The 21,470-nt window shown below is 49.5% G+C and overlaps 9 protein-coding genes across 9 annotated transcripts; 2 read left to right on the forward strand and 7 right to left on the reverse strand.

Annotated features, from left to right (window-relative positions):
* Positions 1-134: 134 nt before the first annotated feature.
* Positions 135-798, reverse strand: BDZ99DRAFT_469952 (uncharacterized protein; the record flags this gene model as incomplete). Its single annotated transcript, XM_033721599.1, has 2 exons — positions 135-204; positions 368-798. The coding sequence occupies 2 exons, from the start codon at positions 796-798 to the stop codon at positions 135-137; spliced, it is 501 nt and encodes a 166-aa protein (XP_033583832.1).
* Positions 799-1,487: 689 nt separating this feature from the next.
* Positions 1,488-1,903, reverse strand: BDZ99DRAFT_513137 (uncharacterized protein; the record flags this gene model as incomplete). Its single annotated transcript, XM_033724684.1, has 2 exons — positions 1,488-1,674; positions 1,731-1,903. 2 exons carry the CDS (start codon positions 1,901-1,903, stop codon positions 1,488-1,490), a joined length of 360 nt encoding a protein of 119 aa, XP_033583833.1.
* Positions 1,904-3,031: 1,128 nt separating this feature from the next.
* BDZ99DRAFT_456672 (uncharacterized protein) lies at positions 3,032-3,977 on the reverse strand. The gene is made up of 3 exons (XM_033718508.1): positions 3,635-3,977; positions 3,257-3,587; positions 3,032-3,192 (listed from the first exon to the last, which is right to left on the reverse strand). Exons 1-2 carry the CDS (start codon positions 3,761-3,763, stop codon positions 3,471-3,473), a joined length of 246 nt encoding a protein of 81 aa, XP_033583834.1. The 5' UTR covers positions 3,764-3,977; the 3' UTR covers positions 3,032-3,192; positions 3,257-3,470.
* Positions 3,960-4,243, reverse strand: BDZ99DRAFT_456674 (uncharacterized protein). The gene has a single exon (XM_033718509.1). The coding sequence runs from the start codon at positions 4,144-4,146 to the stop codon at positions 3,991-3,993; it is 156 nt and encodes a 51-aa protein (XP_033583835.1). The 5' UTR covers positions 4,147-4,243; the 3' UTR covers positions 3,960-3,990.
* An 881-nt stretch (positions 4,244-5,124) lies between these two features.
* On the reverse strand, positions 5,125-7,085 carry BDZ99DRAFT_564696 (uncharacterized protein; the record flags this gene model as incomplete). The annotated part of the gene is made up of 4 exons (XM_033727387.1): positions 5,125-5,385; positions 5,440-5,590; positions 5,659-6,146; positions 6,780-7,085. 4 exons carry the CDS (start codon positions 7,083-7,085, stop codon positions 5,125-5,127), a joined length of 1,206 nt encoding a protein of 401 aa, XP_033583836.1.
* A 2,440-nt stretch (positions 7,086-9,525) lies between these two features.
* Positions 9,526-11,734, forward strand: BDZ99DRAFT_404082 (putative glucose oxidase). Its single transcript, XM_033716382.1, has 4 exons — positions 9,526-9,874; positions 9,931-10,015; positions 10,065-10,586; positions 10,722-11,734. The coding sequence occupies exons 1-4, from the start codon at positions 9,541-9,543 to the stop codon at positions 11,557-11,559; spliced, it is 1,779 nt and encodes a 592-aa protein (XP_033583837.1). The 5' UTR covers positions 9,526-9,540; the 3' UTR covers positions 11,560-11,734.
* BDZ99DRAFT_375120 (phosphoglycerate mutase-like protein) lies at positions 11,637-13,171 on the reverse strand (the record flags this gene model as incomplete). The annotated part of the gene is made up of 2 exons (XM_033714960.1): positions 11,637-12,824; positions 12,893-13,171. The coding sequence occupies 2 exons, from the start codon at positions 13,169-13,171 to the stop codon at positions 11,637-11,639; spliced, it is 1,467 nt and encodes a 488-aa protein (XP_033583838.1).
* A 2,172-nt stretch (positions 13,172-15,343) lies between these two features.
* On the forward strand, positions 15,344-17,389 carry BDZ99DRAFT_3568 (uncharacterized protein). The gene is made up of 3 exons (XM_033714631.1): positions 15,344-16,081; positions 16,129-17,056; positions 17,119-17,389. The coding sequence occupies exons 1-2, from the start codon at positions 15,636-15,638 to the stop codon at positions 16,946-16,948; spliced, it is 1,266 nt and encodes a 421-aa protein (XP_033583839.1). The 5' UTR covers positions 15,344-15,635; the 3' UTR covers positions 16,949-17,056; positions 17,119-17,389.
* A 917-nt stretch (positions 17,390-18,306) lies between these two features.
* Positions 18,307-19,906, reverse strand: BDZ99DRAFT_3617 (kinase-like protein). The gene has a single exon (XM_033714682.1). It carries the CDS (start codon positions 19,620-19,622, stop codon positions 18,462-18,464), a length of 1,161 nt encoding a protein of 386 aa, XP_033583840.1. The 5' UTR covers positions 19,623-19,906; the 3' UTR covers positions 18,307-18,461.
* Positions 19,907-21,470: the final 1,564 nt, after the last annotated feature.

The raw sequence follows: 21,470 nt of genomic DNA on the forward strand, positions 1-21,470 counted from the left end.
CCACTACAATACAAGCAGAGTTCACATCAATTTTAACCTGAGTACTAGAACGATCATCCATAGCCTCTCTATTTGGAGTAGCAGGCGTACGGCGTAGAGCGGACAGATCAGGCTCGAACCTGTCAGCCAAGTCATCAAGCCGAGTCTGACTCTTGGTCCTCTCTCGTTCTGCTCTCGAATCCAGACTTTGCACTCTCTCTTGACCTGCTACAAACATAGAATGTACTAGGAAATATAGATCTTGCTGCGAGTCTTTAATATCGGATATGTCGTTTCGGACAAACTTGATCTCTTCTCGAACAACAATATTCTGCCGACTAGTGAACATTTAGTGATGTTCACGATTCCTTCTTTCACGAGAACATACCTATTCACACTGGAGAAAGCGATGGTAAGACTTTCACGAGCCCGGCTGAGGCGCTTTGTCGACCTTTCTCGTTCATCACAATCAAAAACCCAAGATGAAGAGCTTCCGAGCTTTTTCAGAGTTGAAAGCGACAGCTTCTCGTCCTGGGTTTTGATTGCATCATAAATATCCCGGAACTCAGCCTCGCATTGTTTCAAGGTCATCTCGATAATTTTCAGCTTGATCCCATCTTCCGTCGCGAAGCTGGACCCTGTGAAGACCTTGACATATTGTTTCACGTCTTCCAGCACTGCGTTGAAAACCCCTAGCTCTTCATGAAAGCGGTGAATTTCCTTCGGCGCATCTTTAAGAGCGGAGAAGAAGGCGTAGATTTTGCACCCGAGTCCAAAGGCTGTATCGACAAGTCCAATGATTGCGAACGGATCAGCCATGCCTGACCAAATAGTGCGCGGGCGTTCAGCGCTATGGCCTGGAGGTAAGAAAATGAAGAAAGTCTTCGTCGAGACGATGGTTAAAGAGAGAGCAGATTCTAGTGAATGAGAAGCACAAGGCAGAGCCTTAGACACAGCCTCCCCGCAGAAAAGCTGGCGCATTCAGTCAGCTTGAAGCTTCAATTAGTCATTCACTCAACATAGTTTACCACTACGCGCGCTTTTAACCCAGCCAACGCTACTGGCTTCCACCCAGACACGACATTTCCTCGCTATTTCACTACTCACCCGCACTAGCGAGCGTTTTCTGTTAAAATGGTGGCCCATTCAACGCCCTCCCAGAGACTGCCTCGCGCTCAGCTGCCACCGTTGCATTGCCGCTTTCTCCAGGCAGCGACCTGCCTGTGTTCAACAGGCGGCCAACGTACTGAAGGTCGCTTGTGTTAGGCCGGTTGTTTTTGGATAAGAAAGAGGGCCAAAACCCTAACACATCCGGAAGTGCGGTAGTATCTAGAGTCGTTTCTTGGAGATGGCCACACTTGAACTCTATGCGGCCAGTGGCATTTTAGTTATTTTCTTACCGCAGCCTAGGTAAATGACGCCTACTGCCAACCAATGACCAGGTTCACACGAAGGTAGCAATTGAAATACATGCCGCTAAAAGGAAGCTGCTGCCATAGTCTCGACGATTACTTGTTCGGGCAATGCCGGCGATCCCTGCCTGACGCTGGCACACCCTTGAAGCAGGTGGAATCGTGGCTTGCGCTCTTCCCTTCATCCTTCTCATCCAAATCGAATGCACTTTCTGTCTGCAGGGTGTTGTTGTACTTGCGAACACGGGGCGAACCAATAGTCCCAAGCTGAATCAGATTTGCACTACCACCATATTTATTGTGTGATAGTGCCGTGCGGGATGTGCCGAACCAAAGTACTTGCGCAGGATCGGTTGCATGATGGGAACCGAGGCAAGGATAAGACTGAGCTGGATCGCGAGCTCGTTGAAACAGAAGAGAACCGCGTGATCGTTGTTGCTGTCTGGGCTCTTAACTTTATCACTCCACGCAAGGCGGATGATGTTGAAAGCGATATGCTGCAAAGGGGACATGAAATTAGCGTAGCTATTAGACTGAGAAATTGGTCAAGACGTACAGAGCTCCGAGCATAACATGAAAGAGATACCAATAATTTTCCAAGTGTTCATGTTGAGTTTCCAAAGACCGAGAGTAGGAAGAACGGCCGCAATGACATCAGTGAGCAAGATGATGATGTGGATAGTATAGTAGCTGGTAATCAGGTCTCTACAGACGCCTCCCAGAATCGTCTTGTCCCACTGGAACCTTAACGGTGGGCAAAGCAGCATGGTAGTTAAGAACAGGGAGAGGACGAGGCGACCTGAAATGCCATATAGACATAGCAGGCCTTGACAAACCATGGGACGCAGAAAATCTTAGCGTAGAGGTCGAGGATCGAGAACTTAATTGCGAAAATAACCCACTCCCAGGTCGCCGTAATGACGATCTGTAGCTAAGAGGAGTCGGCACGACCGTCTGCTTGGGGCAGGGGTTGGACTCAGGTTGAAAGTGTAGGTTAACTCTGTCAATTGTAGGAGCAGCATAAGGCTCTATATATACACAAAGGAGTGAAAAGGAAGACTTAAATCTACACGGATTGCATGCATAAATCTCGTCTCGTAATAGTGTAAAGGTTTGTTGGATGACAGGTAATAGACAATAGATAATATATAATTATCCGGCCCTGGAGTCCAAATCTCTAAAATTTTATTTGGGCGCTAGTACCTGCACACCCCCTTTTCGGTAGTTTCACACCCCCCATTTCGGTAAAAGCACACCCCCTTCTCGTCTGATCTTTTGATTGGCTGGAGCGGCTCGGAACTTCGTCCGGAGCTCTATTCTCACGTGCATCCACTTTGGCGTACGTGAGCTCGTACGTGAGGCTATACATAAGGCTATACAAATCGGCACGGCTATATAGCCTCTCCGTTTTACAGCGTATCCTTTCCAATTCGTGCAGCTGTATAGCCTCACGTATAGCCTCACGTATAGCCTTATATATAAGCTCAAATACGGCCGTATATACGGCTGCACAAACCGGAAAGGATGCGCTGTAAAACAGAAAGGCTGTATATCCATGTCGATTTGTATAGCCTCACGTACGAGCTCACGTACGGCTGTATATACAGCTGCACAAATCAGATAGGCTGTGACATGGCCGCATTTGGAGAGAGCATTTAGAATTAGTGAGCAAGTTAAGCGAGCAAATCGGAGGCTCTGGAGCGGTAGTCCGAGCTAATTAGAAGGCGGTGAAGCGACAGGGTGTGCGTGGAGTCAAAAGGGGGCGTGCGTAGTGATTAGGGGGTGTGCTAATATCCCTCCCCTTATATTAACTTAGTATTCTATCTTGAAAAAGGCGAATATTTAGTAGGGTTGGGCGCTTTTACCGGGGGCTAGAATCTAGCTTTTGGTGTTGATTTCCATTTTGTTTGAGGGTGTGTTTCGGTTTCGGGTGTAGGCCCGTACTCTGTACTGGCTGATCTGTGATCATTATGAAACAACCCGACGGGGCCCGAGTATCGCCGTAGGTTCCATCGCCTCAACTAACTTGCACAACCCCATTCCACTAACACTACTTGGCGGCGTCTATTTCCCCATAATCTAGCAATTAGGTAGTGCGTTTGGGTCCTCGAATATTCCATGCTTATCACGACGATGCCCCACGCGTTCGTACCAGTCAACAAAAGCGGAATCGCACACGCCGCAGGGTATTGGCGGCTAATTTGAATTAGCTAGATTTATTAAAGCAGGGAGGGTCAACTTACCTTATTGCGCGCCATGAACTCTTCCCTAGTTAACGATTGGGTATTCTCGTTGTACACAATATACCTTGAGATGCCCGACTCAGCCTGAAGCGACTGGCGCATAGCTTCGAAAGTGGCCGGCACGGGCATTTGCAGCAAGCCCTCAATCACTCTTGTGTTGTGTACATAGGTCCAGTCGCAACAAATAAAGACATACTTCGACCGGCTGAATCCTTTCCTCTGCGGTACGAAAACTCGGATTTCGCAATCGACGCCTTTGGTTTTGAAGAGCTCCGCGATGACTGCCCCTTCGAAAGGGACGGGTTGTAATCCCTCATTCGGTGGAACTCAGGTTGAAAATTGATGTGAACTCTGTCTTATTTCGGGGGCCCGAAGGCCAAACTATATACTACGTAGGAAGTGACTGTATGCATAGGCAGAAGCACTAATTGGAGGCAGCAGTAGGCAGCATTAGGCAGGGTAGGCCACCGTACCCCAACCCCTCTCTGTAGAAGTTGTAACTGGCTAGGCATGTAGGCAGCTACTATGCCAGCAACTCCAAGTCTGTACGTAGGTGACCGTGAACCGTATGAGTTGTTGATCCTAGGTTGTAGCTGTTACAACCCGAGTGTGGAAGACCGCCCGCGACGAGAAATCTGTCAAACTTAGCGACATCAAGTTTAAAGCCTTGAACAAGGGCGATTATGTCCATGATCTTTAAAGCAAGAATGTGGCTTTCGGTCTAGTGTAAGGTAGCAGTGAAGGATGAAAGGCTTTGGTGTTGTTGGTGATGTGGTGTTGTTGATGATGCGGTGTTGTTGATGATGGAAGGACCGCTGGTTAAAAAAGAGTGATTAAGGAGATTCGACAGTAATTGAATCACGTGAATGATCCGTGAACCTGAAAGACCCCACCGGAGAACGAGGCACGGCAAGGCAACTGTGCGCGGAAAGGCTCTGTCGACTAGAGTGATCAATGAAAGGACCTTCTTGATGGAGTGGTGGTGTCCTGTTGCGAAGTTGAAGGACCTAAAAGAATGAAGATAGGGGGGTAGATATTTATACCCCAAAAGTTCAATAAAATTATAATTCACCAAGAGAACAGCGCACTCAAACGCCAACTGCCGAATATTATCGGCTACCTTGACCAACAAATAGCTCTGAAAAGTGAGAACTGTCTTGCGGTGAAGGTTTCAATCCCTTCGGCGAGCCGCACCACCTACTCTTCGGGTGTTGACGCCATGAAAATTAGGCTGTGGATGAGCCTAGCAGCATTTGGAGTACCCTCTTATCTATACTGACTATCTTGCTTCCTGTTCACCTAAGCATCGACTTCTAGAGGCGATTCATGCGTGTACGAAGTCTTAGGACGCTCATACATGATACTTTAAAGGAACTGGGGATCTATCCATAGAGTAATCTGACTCTACGAACTAAACGAATAACTTCAATCCGAGGCATTCTCACGGTCCAGGTGCAGCTAGCACAGCTTAAAGGATCAAACACAGTAAGCTAGTCATCCTCCAACCCAAACATCAGATCGAGCTCGCATCCGGAGAGATAATCTGCAGAGAACACTGGCTCTATCCTCATGGCTTCCAGCCACTCCAGCGACTCCGGTTCCCAGTCACCCTTTTTAGGCCACGTGACCTCCTTCCAAGGAGCCTTTCCATACCATGGAGTATCTTCCTCGTCGACATAAGCATACGTGAAGTAAGGGATCTCGTCGTAGCGAGCTTTTGGAGGGAAATCATGATCGATCGTCGGCTCGATCTGTTCCCGAGCTTCTTACAGACAGAGCAAGAGCTTCTCGTGCAGCATCTCTACTGGAGTCGGCATTGGAAGCCCGTGCGCCCAATTTAGACCTTCTTCTGGGGAAACCCTTTCGAAATCCTCGAACTTGATCCTCACAGTAAACATTTTCGTGTCCTTTTGGTTGTCTGCCTCGACTATGCGAGAGAATGTCGACTTAAAAGACCTGCCGGTAAATTAGCAGTACGAATTCAAGCAAGAGTGCACAGGTAGAATGAGAAAGATGAGACTTACTCGTGATGCTCTGACACATTCTGATAACTCAGCCTGCTCTGACTGAAGTTGTGAGACAGCCAATCGGTATAAACAGATCTGGCGATGTGCTCAGTGTCCATCCACTTCAGGTCGAAGTCTGGATCCTCGGTCCACGGTCCAAGGGATGGGATCACAGTTGGAACGGCCTTCCATCTCGAAAGTCTCCCTTGCTTTTTAGTTATGCCGATGTCTCGAAGCTGAATGTGAAGATGACTGGTAAGATCGTAGAGGCTTTCTCGCTTTTCGAATATCAATCCCTTGAACGCTCGAACGTCTCCAAAGGCCTCAACTACGGGAGATGGAATTTCCTTCGGCTGTCCGACCCCACAATGTGTCGTATCGCCTCGGCGTAGATGTCGAAGACCCTGAGCTTGATAGCGAGGGAGAGGTAGAACCTTTGGCGCTTCGAGATGTCTTTCCATAAACCAGAAAGGGAACGCAAGGCAGTTGATACGCGGCAGCCATTTCTGGGAAGCAACAGTAATACTCCGAGTACGCCGTAAGGTTGGCTAGACATATGCAAGCCTCGCCAGTTGGAATGCTATTTAGATCGATATCCTTGCCATACATGAGGGCAAACAGGACCTTATGGTCGCGGATGGCATTGTAGTAGTACCATGTTGCATCGACGAGATGGTCCGCGTGCCCCCAACGAGAGTCAGTGAAGCTAGAAGCATAATATGAAAGGTAGGACATTCCATCGCTGGAACTGATCGTGCGATCAGCCTTTCTGTTTTTCGGGGGCCAGAATGGTGAGCCGATGACTCGGGTTGCAGCACTACAACCTAGGGTCAGCAACTCATATGCAGTAACGTATCAGGATAGCATGCTGATACAGGAGGAAGTAACAGGTAGTGCAACAGCAGTGCTGCAGCACGGTATCAGTACTGTATCAGGAAACAGGATGAATTAAGTAACGCGTCAGGAAGAGATACCACGTTATGCCCCCGGGGCTGGCCCCCCTCCTTCCCCTAGTATATAAACAACGAGCTAGACACCCATAGAAATCAGAGTTCACATCAATTTCAACCTGAGTCGATGTCCTAACGCGATTGTCAATACCGGCGTTCTATTCTCAGTAAAACAATGTCGTTACATACGTAATCAAGCAACCAGCAATTGCCTTCTGCGCAATAATTCAGGTCATATAGCCATATCTCCATCTGTTCACCAGTGTTTAAGTTCGCGTAATCTTCCACGTCATCCGGGTTCCAGCGCGAGCTCAGGCGAGCATCGAACCAAGGGATCTGGCGGAGAACGGAACTTGATAGTATAAGCATATCAGAAGCATACTGTGATAGGCAAATAACAACGTCCCCTCCTTCAACTTGCACTGGCTCAAACGGTACTTGGAATGAGGCAGAAAGCGACCACCAAGGCCACGAAGAGCGGAGCCTGTTTGGCATGATTTGCGGCCCGGTTGTCAGCTAAAAGGCTCTTCCCAGTGGTGATTTTTTCTGAAGGTGTTGAAGACTCTGAAACAATCGAATGCTTAAGGTGTCGTTGTGATTAACAGTGGAAGCTATTGAAAGGTATCTAGAGACTTATACCACGGAAATTTAACTGGTGTATAATTTACCAAGACGGCGAAGCCCTTAATGCTTATTGACGAATGTTATCGGCCATCATGGTTAAGGTGTAGCTCTGGAAATCGAGCTATGGTAAATGTCTCAATCCTTGGACAAGCTGCGCCTACTTTTCGTTTGTTGACGCCGTGAGAATTAAGCTGTGTATGTCGGTACCTTTAGCTTGATGATGAGGGGCGGCCGGGTTTCAATCAGCTCCCCTATATCCTAACCACCGGAGGAGATGACGCCCACTACCAGCCCGCCAAACAGCATCTCAAGCTCGTTTCCAGTAAGATAGCCTTCGCAGAAGTTCGCCTAGATGTGCAAGAAAGGCAACCAGTGCAGAGACGCGCCTCCTAGTCGTTCTTCTTAGGCAAATCGCCTTCATTCCAAGCGGGACTATCGCTCAAAGGGGTGCCCGTTGGCTCGAATTCCGCGTTGGTAAGGCAGCCGACGTCAACGTATCGGCCTCACTTTGGTGTCCAAAAGCTACAAAGATAAATATGATCGTCGGCGCCGGGCTTGCCGAGCAGGCTACAGATGACGCTGACAGCCTCTTCCAGGAGTTGGAGCAACTATTGCTCGAGCAGCTCAATGGGAGATTATGTAGAACTGTCTCAGCCCAGACGTGGAGGATTGGAGATGGCATATTTAAGCTCTTCATCGAAGACCTCAGAGTCTTCCTCCTCAAAGTCGTCTTCCGTGTAATATACCCATCCCATGTAGAAAGAAGTAGAGGCAACGAACTAAGTGCTTGAGCGAGGAGCTAGGTCCAATGATGTGCAGGACCTCTTCCAGCGAACTGACATAAGCACCGGTCACCACCTACGGATAAGCAGGGAGCGTGAGTTATTTGCCCTAAGGGTTGGGCAGAGCTAAATTATCTGGTCACTCATGTCTTCTCTGAATATGCGGAGATTCGGGCGAAAATGTCGTGATGATCAACGGAAGGTTGGCAGACGTGCCCCGACTTACCCCTGCAGCGTGTTCAATTGACTATGGTCAATGTGCGCCGCTGCACCTTGGCGTGATGTGTATGGCACGCAGATCGCTTACATACATCATTGCTGGCAGACATGAGTGTGAGATTCCCTGAGAAAAAGCCTTCCCTTTGACCCGGCTGCCTGTTTAGGTATCGTCATTCTGGCCGTAGAAGAAGAGCTCAAAGTAGGAGACAGGACACAATTGTAGAAGTACCTAAGCATTTTTAGACATCTTAAGATGCGTCTTTCATGCTTGCTGAGGACTCAGGTTGCAAATTGACGTGAACTCTGTCTTATTTCGGGGGCCCGAAGGCCAAACTATATACTACGTAGGAAGTGACTGTACGCGTAGGCAGAAGCACTAATTAGAGACAGCAGTAGGCACGGTAGGCACGGTAGGCCACCGTACCCCAACCCCTCTCTGTAGAAGTTGTAACTGGCTAGGCATGTAGGCAGCTACTATGCCAGCAACTCCAAGTTGAGGCGGCTGCTTGCACTGCGATTTTGTACGTACAAACTGGTAACTTACTTTGGTACTTTGCAAGCATAAGCAACGACTTAGAAAGCCCACAACGCCGAGTTTGATGCAAAATCGTCGGCGGAAGAAGAAGAAATACTGTTAGACGGCAAAAAGCGCTCGTTTGTCGATACAAGATTAAAGGCAGGGATGGATTCCGCGTCGATTCAGTAAGTACGTATGTTCGAAGGATCTAGTGGCGCTTAGCATGGTAGTGCTATAGACATACCTAGGTACTCGCCTACGAAGAAGAAGACACATACCCGAGAGGCCGGCATCGTGCAGACGCTTCTTCATTGATGTAGAGGAGGAGGAGATGGAATGTTGTTGGTCTTTCGGCCGACCCACAATCATTCCCATTAGCAAGCTTCCACACCTCTGACGAAACCGGACTAATCTTCTGGAGAAAAGGCCCTTTTTCTCCAGCACCTCGAACGCCCCTTCGCGAACACATAGGCACTCAACAAGCAGCAACGGTTACTACATTATAATGCTACTTCGTATGAACGATGAACACGCTACGTAACGGTGCTTAGGAAGCACAGCCGCTAACACCGAAGAATACATTTGTGCAGCGCATAAGCCGCTGATCACTATATTCCCAGGCACGGTCTCACCGCCCGCCCCAGAATCTCCGCAGTACCCCCCGAGAATGACCAGACTGTGCATGCTCTAGTCCATGATGGGGAAACACGCGATCATACGAGGCTCCGGCCGTAGGTTACGCCCATAAAATGCCCATTTCGTCATCGCCAGCAACCTTTCACCTACGTAAGACTTATCCATTTCTACCATGCTCTCTCTGCTCATTCTGCTGCTTCAGGCGGTCTTTATCCATTGCGGTTATTCTAGTAATCCTCGCTATGACTACATTGTAGTAGGCGGAGGGACAGCTGGACTCGTAGTTGCGAATAGATTGACGGAGAATCCACACGTCACAGTCGCAGTCATTGAGGCCGGAGACTCGGTCTTCAACAATCCCAATGTCACGGACACGACAGCCTTTGGACTATCGTTAGGAACTTCAATTGATTGGGCATATCCAGCCGAACCTCAGACATATGCGTTGAATCGTACCTTGATATATGATTCTGGAAAAGCATTGGGAGGAACCAGTACTATCAATGGTAAGTACTTTAGTCTCAGCCATACATGCTCGATCAACGCGTTGACTCGGGTTTAGGGATGACGTATATACGTCCTGAAGCAGCCCATATTGACACCTGGGAAAAGTTGGGAAACGACGGCTGGAATTGGGATTCTTTGTGGTGAGTTCAGGTCTTAAACCCTTCAAATCACCTGGTCTGATGAATGTAGGCCGTACTACAAAAAGAGCGAGCACTTCCAAGTTCCAGACGCTCAGCGACAGGACGATGGAGCAGCTTACATAGAAGATTATCACGGATTCCGAGGTCCAGTCACAGTGGGTTGGAGCACGACCTTGATGGGAGGGGATGCCCACTCCATCTTGAACGAGACTTGGCAGAACGTCGGATTACCGTACAATGCGGACACAAGTGGTGGCAAGTTACGCGGCTTCTCAGTGTGGCCATTTACGTTGAACAATAGTGTTGGCGGGAAGGGCATTCGACAGGACGCAGCGCGAGCGTACTACTATCCTTTCGCAGCTAAACGACCAAACCTTCACTTATATCTAAACACGGTGGCTAACAAGCTGATATGGGATGGCGATTATTATAAGTATACTGCAACGGGAGTTGAGGTTACATCGGTAGGAGGACTTATCTCTAACATCTCTGCTACTCGCGAGGTAATTATATCAGCTGGATCTCTGCGAACTCCAGTCTTCTTGGAACACTCAGGCATTGGAAACCCTGAGTAAGTGCAATTTCCATTCGTTGCATCTAATTCAGCTTTCCTAGTTGCCTTAGCTTTCTTCTCACACATCACATGCTCTGGAGCAATTGCTCAATTCCTTGCTTCCACACCAAACCTAACCTCTCGTCTCGATAGCATTCTCACCAAATACTCCATCCCCCTCCGCATCGCTCTCCCCTCCGTCGGCGAAAACCTTCAAGATCAACCCAACAATGGCGTCGCCACGAGCCTCTCGCTAAACACAACCGGCTACCCCCCCTACGTCTCCCACGCCACAGCCGCCGATCTCTTCGGCTCCTCAACCAGCACCATTGAAGCCAACCTCCGGTGCTCCATCCCTTCCTATGCCGCGGCCGTCGCCTCTAACTCTAACCATGCCCTCAACGCCTCCGCCCTCGAAACCATCTTCTCCCTCCAAGCCGACGTAATCTTCCACACCTCCACCCCCCTCGCTGAGATCCTCTCGGTCCCCATCGCCGGCGCCCCCGAACTCGCCACCCCTTTCTGGAGCCTTCTGCCTTTCTCGCGGGGAAGCGTGCACACGCAGTCAAAAGACCCGACAGCGTATCCAGCCATCCAACCCAACTTCTTCCAGTTCGAGTTCGACGAGCTCGCGCAAACGGCCATCGCGCGGTACATCCGGAAATCGTACACCGTGGCGCCTCTCGCGGCGCTTGTTGGGCCCGAGTTGGTGCCGAACACCACTACAGTGCCGACAGATGCGCCGGATGAGGTGTATATTGAGTTTTTGAAGTCGACGTTTGGCCCGAACTACCACCCGGTGGGCACGGCGGCAATGATGAGTCGGGAGCTGGGCGGGGTGGTGGATAGCGAGTTGAGAGTGTATGGGACACGGAATGTGAGGGTGGTGGATGCGAGTGTGTTTCCAGGGCAAGTAACGGGGCATTTGACGAGCACAATTTATGCGGTTGCGGAGCGGGCGGCGGAAATTTTGGTGAGGGAGGGGCGTTAATGTAGTATGTACGATCCGTATTGAGTGCGTATTTGTACGGTAATTCCACTCTTTCTTACCAAGATAGACCTATGAGGTTACGTAGAATTGCAGAAGTCCTTCACCTTCTCCGCCTTTTTTCCTGTGATAGCGTAGATGTAATCCAAAAACACCTCCGCTTCCATCAGGTGCATCTTCCCCAGGACTGGATTTGAGCTAACCAGCACTTGGCCGCCCCATAGAACCCTCACCCACCTCTTCCCGTCACCCCCGTTCCTTACGTCCTCGCTCTCCTTACTCCCTAATTTGTAAACCTCAAACACCAGTTCGGCGCCCATCCCAGGCCAAACCATAGTTTCAACCTGCAGAAATGACAACAGCCTACTAATCGACCCATCATGCCCCACGTTATGTCTGAACCTCACTTTGCTCTTTCCGTGCCACCGCTTCTCAATATTATCCGCCAACTCCGCGAGCCAGACGCCGTAACTGCCGGTCGAGAATCTCAAGCTAGGTTCAAGCGCGCGATAGATGAGGCTGTATTCGTGTTGCCCAAGGCGGTATACTGCATTCGCTGTTTTTTGGGAAATTCCGGGGGGTAGGGGGAGGCCGTGGCATTGGCGCGCGGAGAGGTTGTCGAAGTAGTGGTCGAATGAAACATGCCAATCGGTGTTGTTCGCTTCAATTTTCGAGGCGGCGTCGAGAGTTGTAAAGAACGGCTTCGCAGCCGAGAGGTGGGAGAGCCAAGCTGTGTTATTGCTACCGACCGCGTAGGCGGAATAGAGGCCTACGGCGGCAGGGCACGAGTAGGCAGGCTCTAGGCTGTCAATTTGGTAAGGCTGAACGTGAAGCGGTACTATGGGAGAGTCACTGAGGTCTTTCATTGAGTCGGAACCGTACATTCCTGCGATAACCATTCCGGCTACTTGGCTAGTTATCCGATTGTTTGTAACGCGGAACTGGACGTGCTGGTCATTTAAGTCGGGGAGGAAAGAATGCTTGTCGTGGTATACGGAGTAGAGGTCGCGGCCGTGCTGATAGGAATCTTCGAGACCTCCATGCGTGATTTGCGGGAATTGGCACGTCCAATTGGTGGTTTCTGGGGTTATGAAGGGATTGGAGGAGTGGTGGTAGGCGGTCTTCAACGATGTATCCGCTGGATGGTGGGCTTGTGGGCCTGTGGGTTTGGAGGCGTATGAGAAGGCGGTATCGGTGCAGGACCAAGGTGGTACTTCTTCGGGGAACAGGTTCGACTCATAGGGAGTGCGTTTGTGGTGACGGTGGATCTAAAAGACGACATGTTTGGTTATTCAAGGATTCTTTACACTTATACTTGGGACTAGGGCTGCCTTACCACCTCAACGTAGTCAAGTTCATACTCGAGGGGGGCGATCGGATAGTCTTCCAGCCTAACATGGGGCATGTTGCACCAATTATACGTGCGGGCATATTCCGTGCCTTTAGGTAGTTCGGAGGAGTTGAAGATGAAACCGTGCGTGCCTGTTCCATTGATGATGTCGGACAAATTGGTGATCCAGGATGAAATGGGTGGGTTCCAGCTTAAGTCAGTGGCAGACTGTGATGCGGCGAGCGGTAGGAGTAGCAATGGCCAAAGGTAGGTAGAGGAGAACATGGTCATATCAACCACGAGAAGCATCGCGAGTCCAACGCCGGACACAACGAGAGCGGTTGCGGTGATGAATCGTGCATCTCGCATCTCTCTTACCGCCAGAGGGATGCTCAATGGCAATCATTTCGAAGAAAGAGCGCGCTGGTGAAGGGTGATGAAGAACGTTGCGACTACATGAGGTTTGAGAGAACGTGGGAGCGAGCTTCTAGACGATTGGCTTCAGATCCTCGGCAGAACTGTATGACCGTACTTTAAAGATGATATCATCCGCGTGTTCTCATGCGAGGACACATGAGGAATATAATGATAGTTCGAGGCATCAAGCTTGGGGCGAACGGGGTCGAGTTCTTTTCACTAGAATCGCAGCTCACGTGAGAGGTCACCTGACTTGGTAAACCTTGATCTCAAAGCGGTCTCCCACTTTCACGCACATCCCCTGCTACATCAATTCGATTTCTCCTAAAATGCCTCTTAAATCCTTGCCCCGAAAGTAGATCCACGGAATAGCTTCAAACCCTCATTAGTTGAAGACGCTGGAGGAAGAGACGACCTCGCTCTTGACTGGGCGTGTGAACTTCTGATCGGCCTTTATTATGCTAGAGCGTAACCAATAGGGACTCATTTTGTCACTTTGGTGGGTATTGCCAGCCTCACGGGAGCCAGGTTTACCAGCAAAGGAACAACGCTGAGTCCTACCGGCATTAGAAATACGAGGCTGTCCCAGTGTCTAAAATTCGTTCATTAACTAACAGTATGATGTTAGTCAATATATTTCAACAGCTTGTCCGAACTCCGAAATGCGCGCTGAAATACTGCGCCTCATAATTCTTGCGTGTTACGCTGCGGTACAAGAACACTAGTGGCCTGTGCATAAAGGCGGCAATCGGCTGTCACTGGTCAACACACCTGTGGACTGATTTGAGGCGTTCCATTTCCTCCTCTCACGCTGCTTTGGTGCCTTGCAGCTGTGCCCTGCAGCTGTGCCTCGCAGCTTTGCCTTGCGCCTCCAGCTGGAGATGCGGATCGGTTCAGACCTTTTTGCATCTCCACGGCTTGTTTCGCGAACTGGTCGGAACAGGTTTTCCAGCGTTTCTACCCATCTTCTTTACACAATGTCTGCCTGGTGTCTGTCTGGTAGGGTGCACCTGGGCACGAGGCCGTCGCCACTTCTATAAGACTAGACCACCACGTCCTTTGAGACTTTCAGTATGCCGACCCGCCAATGACAATCTCGTTCCACCTACTCCTATAGGCAGCAAGGCTCTGTCTTACTGCTGGCGATATGGTAGACGTTGGGGCTCTTCATAAGTCAGAACTAGCTGCTTCGGTTCCAGGTGGCCATGATCTGGACTCTCCGACCTCAGAGCTTGGACTTTCACTTATAACAACGATACAAGATGCGAACTTGATCAAGTAAGTGTTTCGAAGTAATTATCTCCGTTCGTTATCGACTGCTTACGAAAATACATACAGCGATCGCTTTGCCAGCGTAAAGATCGTCAAACGCTGGTTCTCTGCTGCCGATCCTGACAAGTCGCACTCTCTGTGGAAAAGGCTACTTGCGGACAGGAAAGTGGCATTGTCCTGTCATCAGGCGATATCGGGCATCGTTTTTGTCATAAACGTCGCCTGAACTGCCTGGGTGATGTCCAAAAGCAAGACCAGAAATGGGATCGGTACGATTTACCAGGGAAATTGCGGCGTGGTTAAGCAATTGGATCTCTGGCTCCATTTGATCATCAACGGTTTATCCACCGTGCTACTTGGTTCAAGCAATTTCTGCATGCAAATCCTAGTTGCACCGACTCGAAAAGAATTGGATGAGGCACATCAAAAGCACAAGTGACTTGACATTGGATGCCCGAGCATCCGTAACCTTCCACACATCGCCTGGGTAAGACAAATTTTTTGGTTTCTATTATTCATCAACTCTGGATTCCTCAGTCTCTTGTAAGTCCTTACCATTTTCTTCTTCGTACATCTGAAGATTGATTCACCGTAAGGTAGGAACTCGATTAAAATCATGAGAACGCTATACCTTTCTATCTCCTCCAATATCTATCCCGTATTCCTTTCCGAACAGTCGTGATCGGAAAGCCCTGGTAATTGAGCTCGTTAAAAGAGGGGACTAATCGAAACTCAGTTGGAATTCCGCGGTGTTTTCATCAGTACCCATCAACTCTTACGTTACTGCATATGTTACGAGCGATTTTCTGGATAATAATACGCCCTGGAATACATCAGATGTAGCTCTATCTCGACTCCAAACCCAGGGACGGAAATTCCAGAAGCTGAGTAAAGAGCCTTGCCTCAAGTGATATACCGATCCCCTCGCCGCCGTTGGGGACGTTGTAATAGTCACTGTCTTCGTAAACAACTCGATTACCTCAAACGACGGAACGTCATTAATTGAGGGATTTCACAACCCTTCACATCGGACCGATTGGGACACTGCTTCCGGCTGGGCATGTATTTACCTGGGAATTATAAGAAAGCATGCAGCTTCGACAAGATGCTTCCACACTTGTCAAACTGGACCGTCAGTGCATCGCCAAGTTACAGCATACCCGTTAACCACTGTCTAAGCGATGCTGTCGGCTCCAATAGCACGCGATGTTCTCTACATTACAGTCCGCCTATCATGATCTTGGTCTGCATACTAAATGCGCTGAAATGTGCGCTGATCTACTACACGGCCCTTTGCGTTAAAGATACCACCCTAGTGATCTTAGGCGATGCCATTCACTCCTTCCTAGAACACAGCGATTTCAATACAGAGAACATGTGCGGTTCAACCCTTGCGGATTTCAACAATCAAAAGTGGCAATACGCACGATTTCCGTGGGACCCTCAAAACCGATTATGGTGGTTTCAGGCAGCCAGTAAACGTACGTGGATAGTCACCATGGCTCTGTAGGTCGTCCCTCCGAAGCTTTACTGCTCAAACTTACCTTCCGTAGGTGCAAAATAAGTCTAATAGTCGTTGGAGTTCTCCTATCCCAAACTATCAAAGCCCGCAAAACGCAAGGCCTTCCTACAGATATCCCAAACCTATGGAAACAAGGTGTTGGACAGGTGCGAGCATACTCGCTTATTGGGGGAGGCTTTAAGATATTCAATCAAACGACCGGCTTCTTAGTCTGCATTCTCTTTTCCAACATGTTCCAGATCTTTTGCTCTTTCCTCTATCTGTTCATCAATGGCCTCCTCACGAGCGTCTTGGTAGCCTGCGAGTGGGCAAACATGGCGAGCCATAAACGACTGCTCCAAGTGTCTTTCCCCGTTGGCATCCAACGTTCGTCTTACTTCCTGTCACTGCCACTCCGCTACGCTATTCCACTTTCTGGTTCGTCGATTCTGTTACATTGGCTTATATCCCAGAGCGTTCTCGTGGTGCAGACAGCAGGATGGAATGCTGATGGCTCACGGAACTATCAGTACGACGCTTCTCGCGTAGGGTGGTTAGTTATGGGTATCATCTTTAGTTTGGTGTCAGGCTGCATCATCGTTCTCATCGTCCTCCTCCTTGGATTCCGGAAACTGCCACGGGGCGCACAGTCTGCGCCGTTGGTGCGGACCTGTAGTGCGGCTATAGTGCACAGTGTCATCAGCCACCGGAAGATAAAGAGGCTCATATACTACCCGTTCAGTGGGGTGTCGTTAGTTGGAATGACCGCAAAGAGATTGGGCACTGCAGCATCACTACTGCTTACGATGTCGCACCACCGATTCCAGGGCATATGTATCGATAGTGTTTTCTTTTGGACCGAAGACTTTTAAGCACGAAAATCGATCGTTCATCTACAGAAAGCATAATCTAAAAGCTAGTTACTCGGCTTCGATACGGGCAAACCCCTGTCTTGAAACAAGTGACTCGCTAGCTAGGCTGTAAGCTTCGTCGCAGCCGATAGCTGCGCCGCAGCCGATGTGCTTGACGTTGACATCAATAGATTCACAAATCCTGAATGGCCTTGAAACCTGGGAGGATCTCGTTGCGCGCGCTTCGTACATGGGGATAGCTAGACTAGAGCGTAGCTTTTTCTCCACTCTTGGGGCGGATGAGTGTGGGGGGACCGTGTACGGAGCTCGACGCTGACGACTGTGCCGCACGCTCAACAAGCAAAGGAGTTTGGGGTTATGACTATCGTCTCAAACTTTTGCTTACCATTCAACTTTGGAGGTGACTACCTGAATGGTGAGTGAACAGGAGCGCAGGTTCTACTACGTACGGCCAAGAACACTATCGTTCTGCTACTTGCAGAAGACCATGAAAAGGAAGATGCGTGTTTGCTTCTGTCAGATAATGTCTAGGTGCTTGCAATAAAACTTGCTTGTGGTGGAACCTGGTGTTGAGATATAGAAGAGGAAGCTTGAAGGAATTGCTTGTTGACTTGAGAAAAGTCTACGATTGTTAAAAAGGAAGAGACAGAGGCCCGAAGCCTGAAGCCCGAAGCCCTGAAAACGCCGCCAACACGATCGGGTCAGTCCTGACTGCCGCGGAGATGGTTCATAAGATGCTTCTGACCTGTCTGAACGAGGCTCGGAAGGTAGTGGAAACGCTTACCGATTACGCGCCTGGTCAGGAAGCTAGATACAACGATGACTACTACTTCACCCAAGTGGATTTCGGCGACGAAGATATCCCGTGGAATGATTTGCCAGCCTGGGAAGAGGCAACGTGGTTACTGCAGAAGGGCGATTGACAGCCCGCCTCGTGGAAGTGGTTGCACGGTGTCGGAATTCATCCAGAATTCTCCGAGGATGATCTTACGGGACGTGAGCTGGCAGCGATGTTTGGAGAGGCGCATGTTGAGGACGCCTAAGCGATGACCTTGAAATGCTGCGGTCTATTAGTGTTGATTATGTATACTAGTAATGGAACGGAGTAGAAAGCGACTCGGATGGTACTGATGAGGTTCAGTCGGTACCTTCGGCAGGTTAGATAATAATCGGTATGTTTAATGAGTGCTTTGCTATCTCTATTCAAGGCCTCATTTTGGCTTTATCAATCAACGACATTGTTTCTAACTTGCAATGCCTCACGAAGCGTACTCATCTATAGCGCGCAGGCTCACGGGAAAACTTATGAGTATGGTGGATATACAACTACAAGTCACGTGCGAACCATATTGAATGAAGGATAAATTACGAATAATACAAGACATATTCTCGTCGCGAATGCGAACGATTTCCCAATCCGAAACGTCATAGACATATATATGAAACAAAATCTAAGAACTATACAAAATTCGATCGCTCAATCGTCAAAATCACAAGGTATAATACACAACTATCACATCCGCCTCTCCAAACTCTCCCTCCACTCCCGAACCCCTACTCTACTCTCACTTTTCCGCAGCCCTCCTTGCAACCATGCTACGACATCCCAACCTAAAGTTGTCGATAGGTCTTTACATCGCTGCTCAGCCACATTCCCCTTATCGCCTCCAAATGCGAAAGCGAGCGGTGTACCTTGTTTGACCATATCCCGCCTCCTGAATGTGTTGGACCCAGCAGAATCAAGAGGCGAGTGCCCTATCACGACGAAGAGGAGCGTGATAGCGAGACTATATAAATCCGTCGAGGTAGAAGGGGTCGGATACCGTGCCGTGCTCGAATCACGGGTCAGTATTGACGGACATAGGTAGTCCCACGTTCCACCACCCACAGGAGCCGTTGATGATGCGCCGAGCTCGTCGGAGGTGATTGTCAGGATGGAAGACGAGAAGTCGGCGAATACAGGCATTCCACTCTTGGTAAGAAGGATGTTGTCTGGTTTGATGTCGGCGTGGATGACGTTGTGGGTATTGAGCCATTCTAGTCCGCGAACTAGATTGAGTGCTAGTTTTGGAAACTCTTGTACGATACGGGCAGTGCGGGATGTGGCATCTAAGGTGTTGAGGTTTTTGACGAAAGCGTTGAGGTTGTTGGGCATAGCGCTCATGATGAGGGCGCCGTTACGAGTGTCGAGGCCGAAGAAGGGGACGATGTGGTCGCTGTACGAGGAGAAGGAGGAGAGGTGTGAAAGGATGCGTGCTTCGGAAGCTATGACGGCTTTCGCGGAAGTCATTGCCGGTAATTTGATTGCGTAGGCCTGAGGTATAGAAGGAATGGAATTTGAGGTATTTCGAGCCTTGACGGGGGTCAAGGGAGGTGAGAGTGTTCCTAGCACGTCTATTTCGATATCGGAGTGTGCTGTTGAAAGCTTTGGTATAATCGGTAATGCAAGGAACACGTCGCTCCATAGCCCGCTACCGAGCAGATTCTTTTTATCAAGCGTATAGTCTGTAGTCCGGAAGGGGAACTCCAACAGCTCTGTCGTCCTGCGATCAGTCAAGCTGAAGGTGTCGTCCGTCTCGGTAGGTATCGAGTCCTTATGGGGTCGAGACAAAGGAGTCAGTGGTGGAGTACTGGCAGCACTGTAGTTGATTATATCTTGGTTTGGAGGGCCCATGGTTGGGAGGATATTGGGGTAGAGGTTACTTTTTGTCTCGATGTTGGTTGGATTTTGTGATGTCTGAAGAGCGTTGAGAAGGGCTGGGTTTTGTAGGTCGTAAAATCAATGTGTGTAATAATACATGCCAAGGGCTGGAGGATCCGTAGTTGAGTAGGTTGTGAGGCGTGGTAAAGGGTCGATGGAACCATGGATAGAAGATGAAAGGTACAGCAGAAGGTTGGAAAAATAATATATTATCGAGAAAGGTACGCCGCAAAATAGAACAAGTGTCTGATAGAAATATTAGAAGCAAAAGCAGATGTATACAGAACTGGGGACAAAGAAGAAGCTATGTATAAAGAAGGGAGATGGTAATAGTGCAGGATACAAAGTGGCAGCGCATTGATTTATTCAACATTGTTCATACATGAGATGCGTGAAGAGACAAAGATAGATCGGAGGGGAGTCGACCGTAAAGAGTTTGAAAACTGAACAAACAGCAGGTCTAAGAGGAATGGCAAGTTCGAAGTCCCGACGGCGGCATCTTGACAGACAAGTATAGGGACGAAAGGAAGATGAGGTCACTACTAGTGCAAGGCTGCGGCGGACTTCTTAAGAATCGGACAGATCGCCGGCGCTCGATGGCTCGGGATCAGTAGGGCAGCACGCAGGCGACTGATAACGGGAGCATGCAGAAACGGTTGTGACTGCGGCCCGACGGAGCCAGTCGCTCGTGAACGTGGCGCATCGTGAGAGTTCCACGGCTGGCCGTCCTGGAGGAGCAATGTGCAGGCCTCATTGCCCAACGTGCATCTATCCATTGGCCGCTGCCGCTTGACGATGTCGAGCCTCGTGCCGCTCGTGACAACCAGAGCGGAGAGCCGAGAAGGTTCCCCAGATCTCTATCGCGACGACCATACTCCATCGCAGTGGTGTGACGTCGTGCACATGCTGCACGATAGCGGATGTGTTCGGGCGAAAAGCCGCCTTCGAGAACTGCGCTTGTCGACGCAGGAACAGCCAGCCTCATTGAGCCGTGAGGCTGTTGCGGAGTCGTTGCGCCTCGGGCCATATCGCGAAGAACAAAGCAATATCGATTTATCGACTCCTAATTTCCGATTATCGGGTGTTGTTTTGCGCTCGGGCTTCACTGATTTAGCAGCACTCATGCCAGTCACGTGATGACCGCACGTCCTCTAGCAGCTTCTTTCATCCAGCTCTCATTCTTCACCCTTCAACACTCGGGACGCATCAAGACAAACAGTGCCATCTGGAGCAACACCCCTTATATCACAAACTACTGACTGAGGTTCGCGAAGGACCACTGACTTGTCTTGAGGTCATGAATCATCCCCATCTGTTCTTCTACATCGGCATGCGACCGCATAATTCCAGAAACTCGCATTGGGGATGTCTCTACTCGATGCTCCAAACTCGAAATGCCTTGGTTGTGAAAACTCTAGATGCTCCATTTCTCCGCGCGCCATGCCCTTGATTGATGGTCCGCAAACCTCGACGCTCAAACGCCTAGCAATCGAATGTCATGAAGATGATCAGATCATATGTTACCAACCATCATCTCGATAATTGCTTCATGCCGCCTGATACTTTCTGTCTCTAATGACAAGTAGCGGAAAAGGCAAAAGGCGGTGCGTCAAATGGCTATAAAAGCGCTGGGTACAAGATGGTATCGATTCATTCTCAGCGTTTAGACTTAAGACCAAGTAATTGCCTCAGCATCCTGTCTTAGACACACAATGGCACCGGTAACCCCACAGAAGACTTCTAATAGGAGCTCGCCGACCGCTTCAAAGAATCCCGCCTCTCCCAATACCCGGACCCCCTCAACACCACCACTAAAAGGCA

This window comes from Mytilinidion resinicola (genome assembly GCF_010093595.1).
Source record: "Mytilinidion resinicola strain CBS 304.34 unplaced genomic scaffold BDZ99scaffold_1, whole genome shotgun sequence".
Lineage (NCBI taxonomy): Eukaryota > Fungi > Ascomycota > Dothideomycetes > Mytilinidiales > Mytilinidiaceae > Mytilinidion > Mytilinidion resinicola.

What these genes read in the sequence shown, in the direction of transcription:
- BDZ99DRAFT_456672 (XM_033718508.1), bottom strand. Translation starts at nt 3,763, where the DNA reads ATGCCCGTGCCGGCCACTTTCGAAGCTATGCGCCAGTCGCTTCAGGCT. An exon ending in AGTTCATGGCGCGCAATAAG is followed by an intron (nt 3,588 to 3,634) that starts GTAAGTTGACCC and finishes AATTCAAATTAG; the next exon opens with CCGCCAATACCCTGCGGCGT.
- BDZ99DRAFT_456674 (XM_033718509.1), bottom strand. Translation starts at nt 4,146, where the DNA reads ATGCCTAGCCAGTTACAACTTCTACAGAGAGGGGTTGGGGTACGGTGG.
- BDZ99DRAFT_404082 (XM_033716382.1), top strand. Translation starts at nt 9,541, where the DNA reads ATGCTCTCTCTGCTCATTCTGCTGCTTCAGGCGGTCTTTATCCATTGC. An exon ending in AGGAACCAGTACTATCAATG is followed by an intron (nt 9,875 to 9,930) that starts GTAAGTACTTTA and finishes ACTCGGGTTTAG; the next exon opens with GGATGACGTATATACGTCCT. An exon ending in TCAGGCATTGGAAACCCTGA is followed by an intron (nt 10,587 to 10,721) that starts GTAAGTGCAATT and finishes TCGTCTCGATAG; the next exon opens with CATTCTCACCAAATACTCCA.
- BDZ99DRAFT_3568 (XM_033714631.1), top strand. Translation starts at nt 15,636, where the DNA reads ATGTATTTACCTGGGAATTATAAGAAAGCATGCAGCTTCGACAAGATG. An exon ending in TGGATAGTCACCATGGCTCT is followed by an intron (nt 16,082 to 16,128) that starts GTAGGTCGTCCC and finishes TACCTTCCGTAG; the next exon opens with GTGCAAAATAAGTCTAATAG.
- BDZ99DRAFT_3617 (XM_033714682.1), bottom strand. Translation starts at nt 19,622, where the DNA reads ATGGGCCCTCCAAACCAAGATATAATCAACTACAGTGCTGCCAGTACT.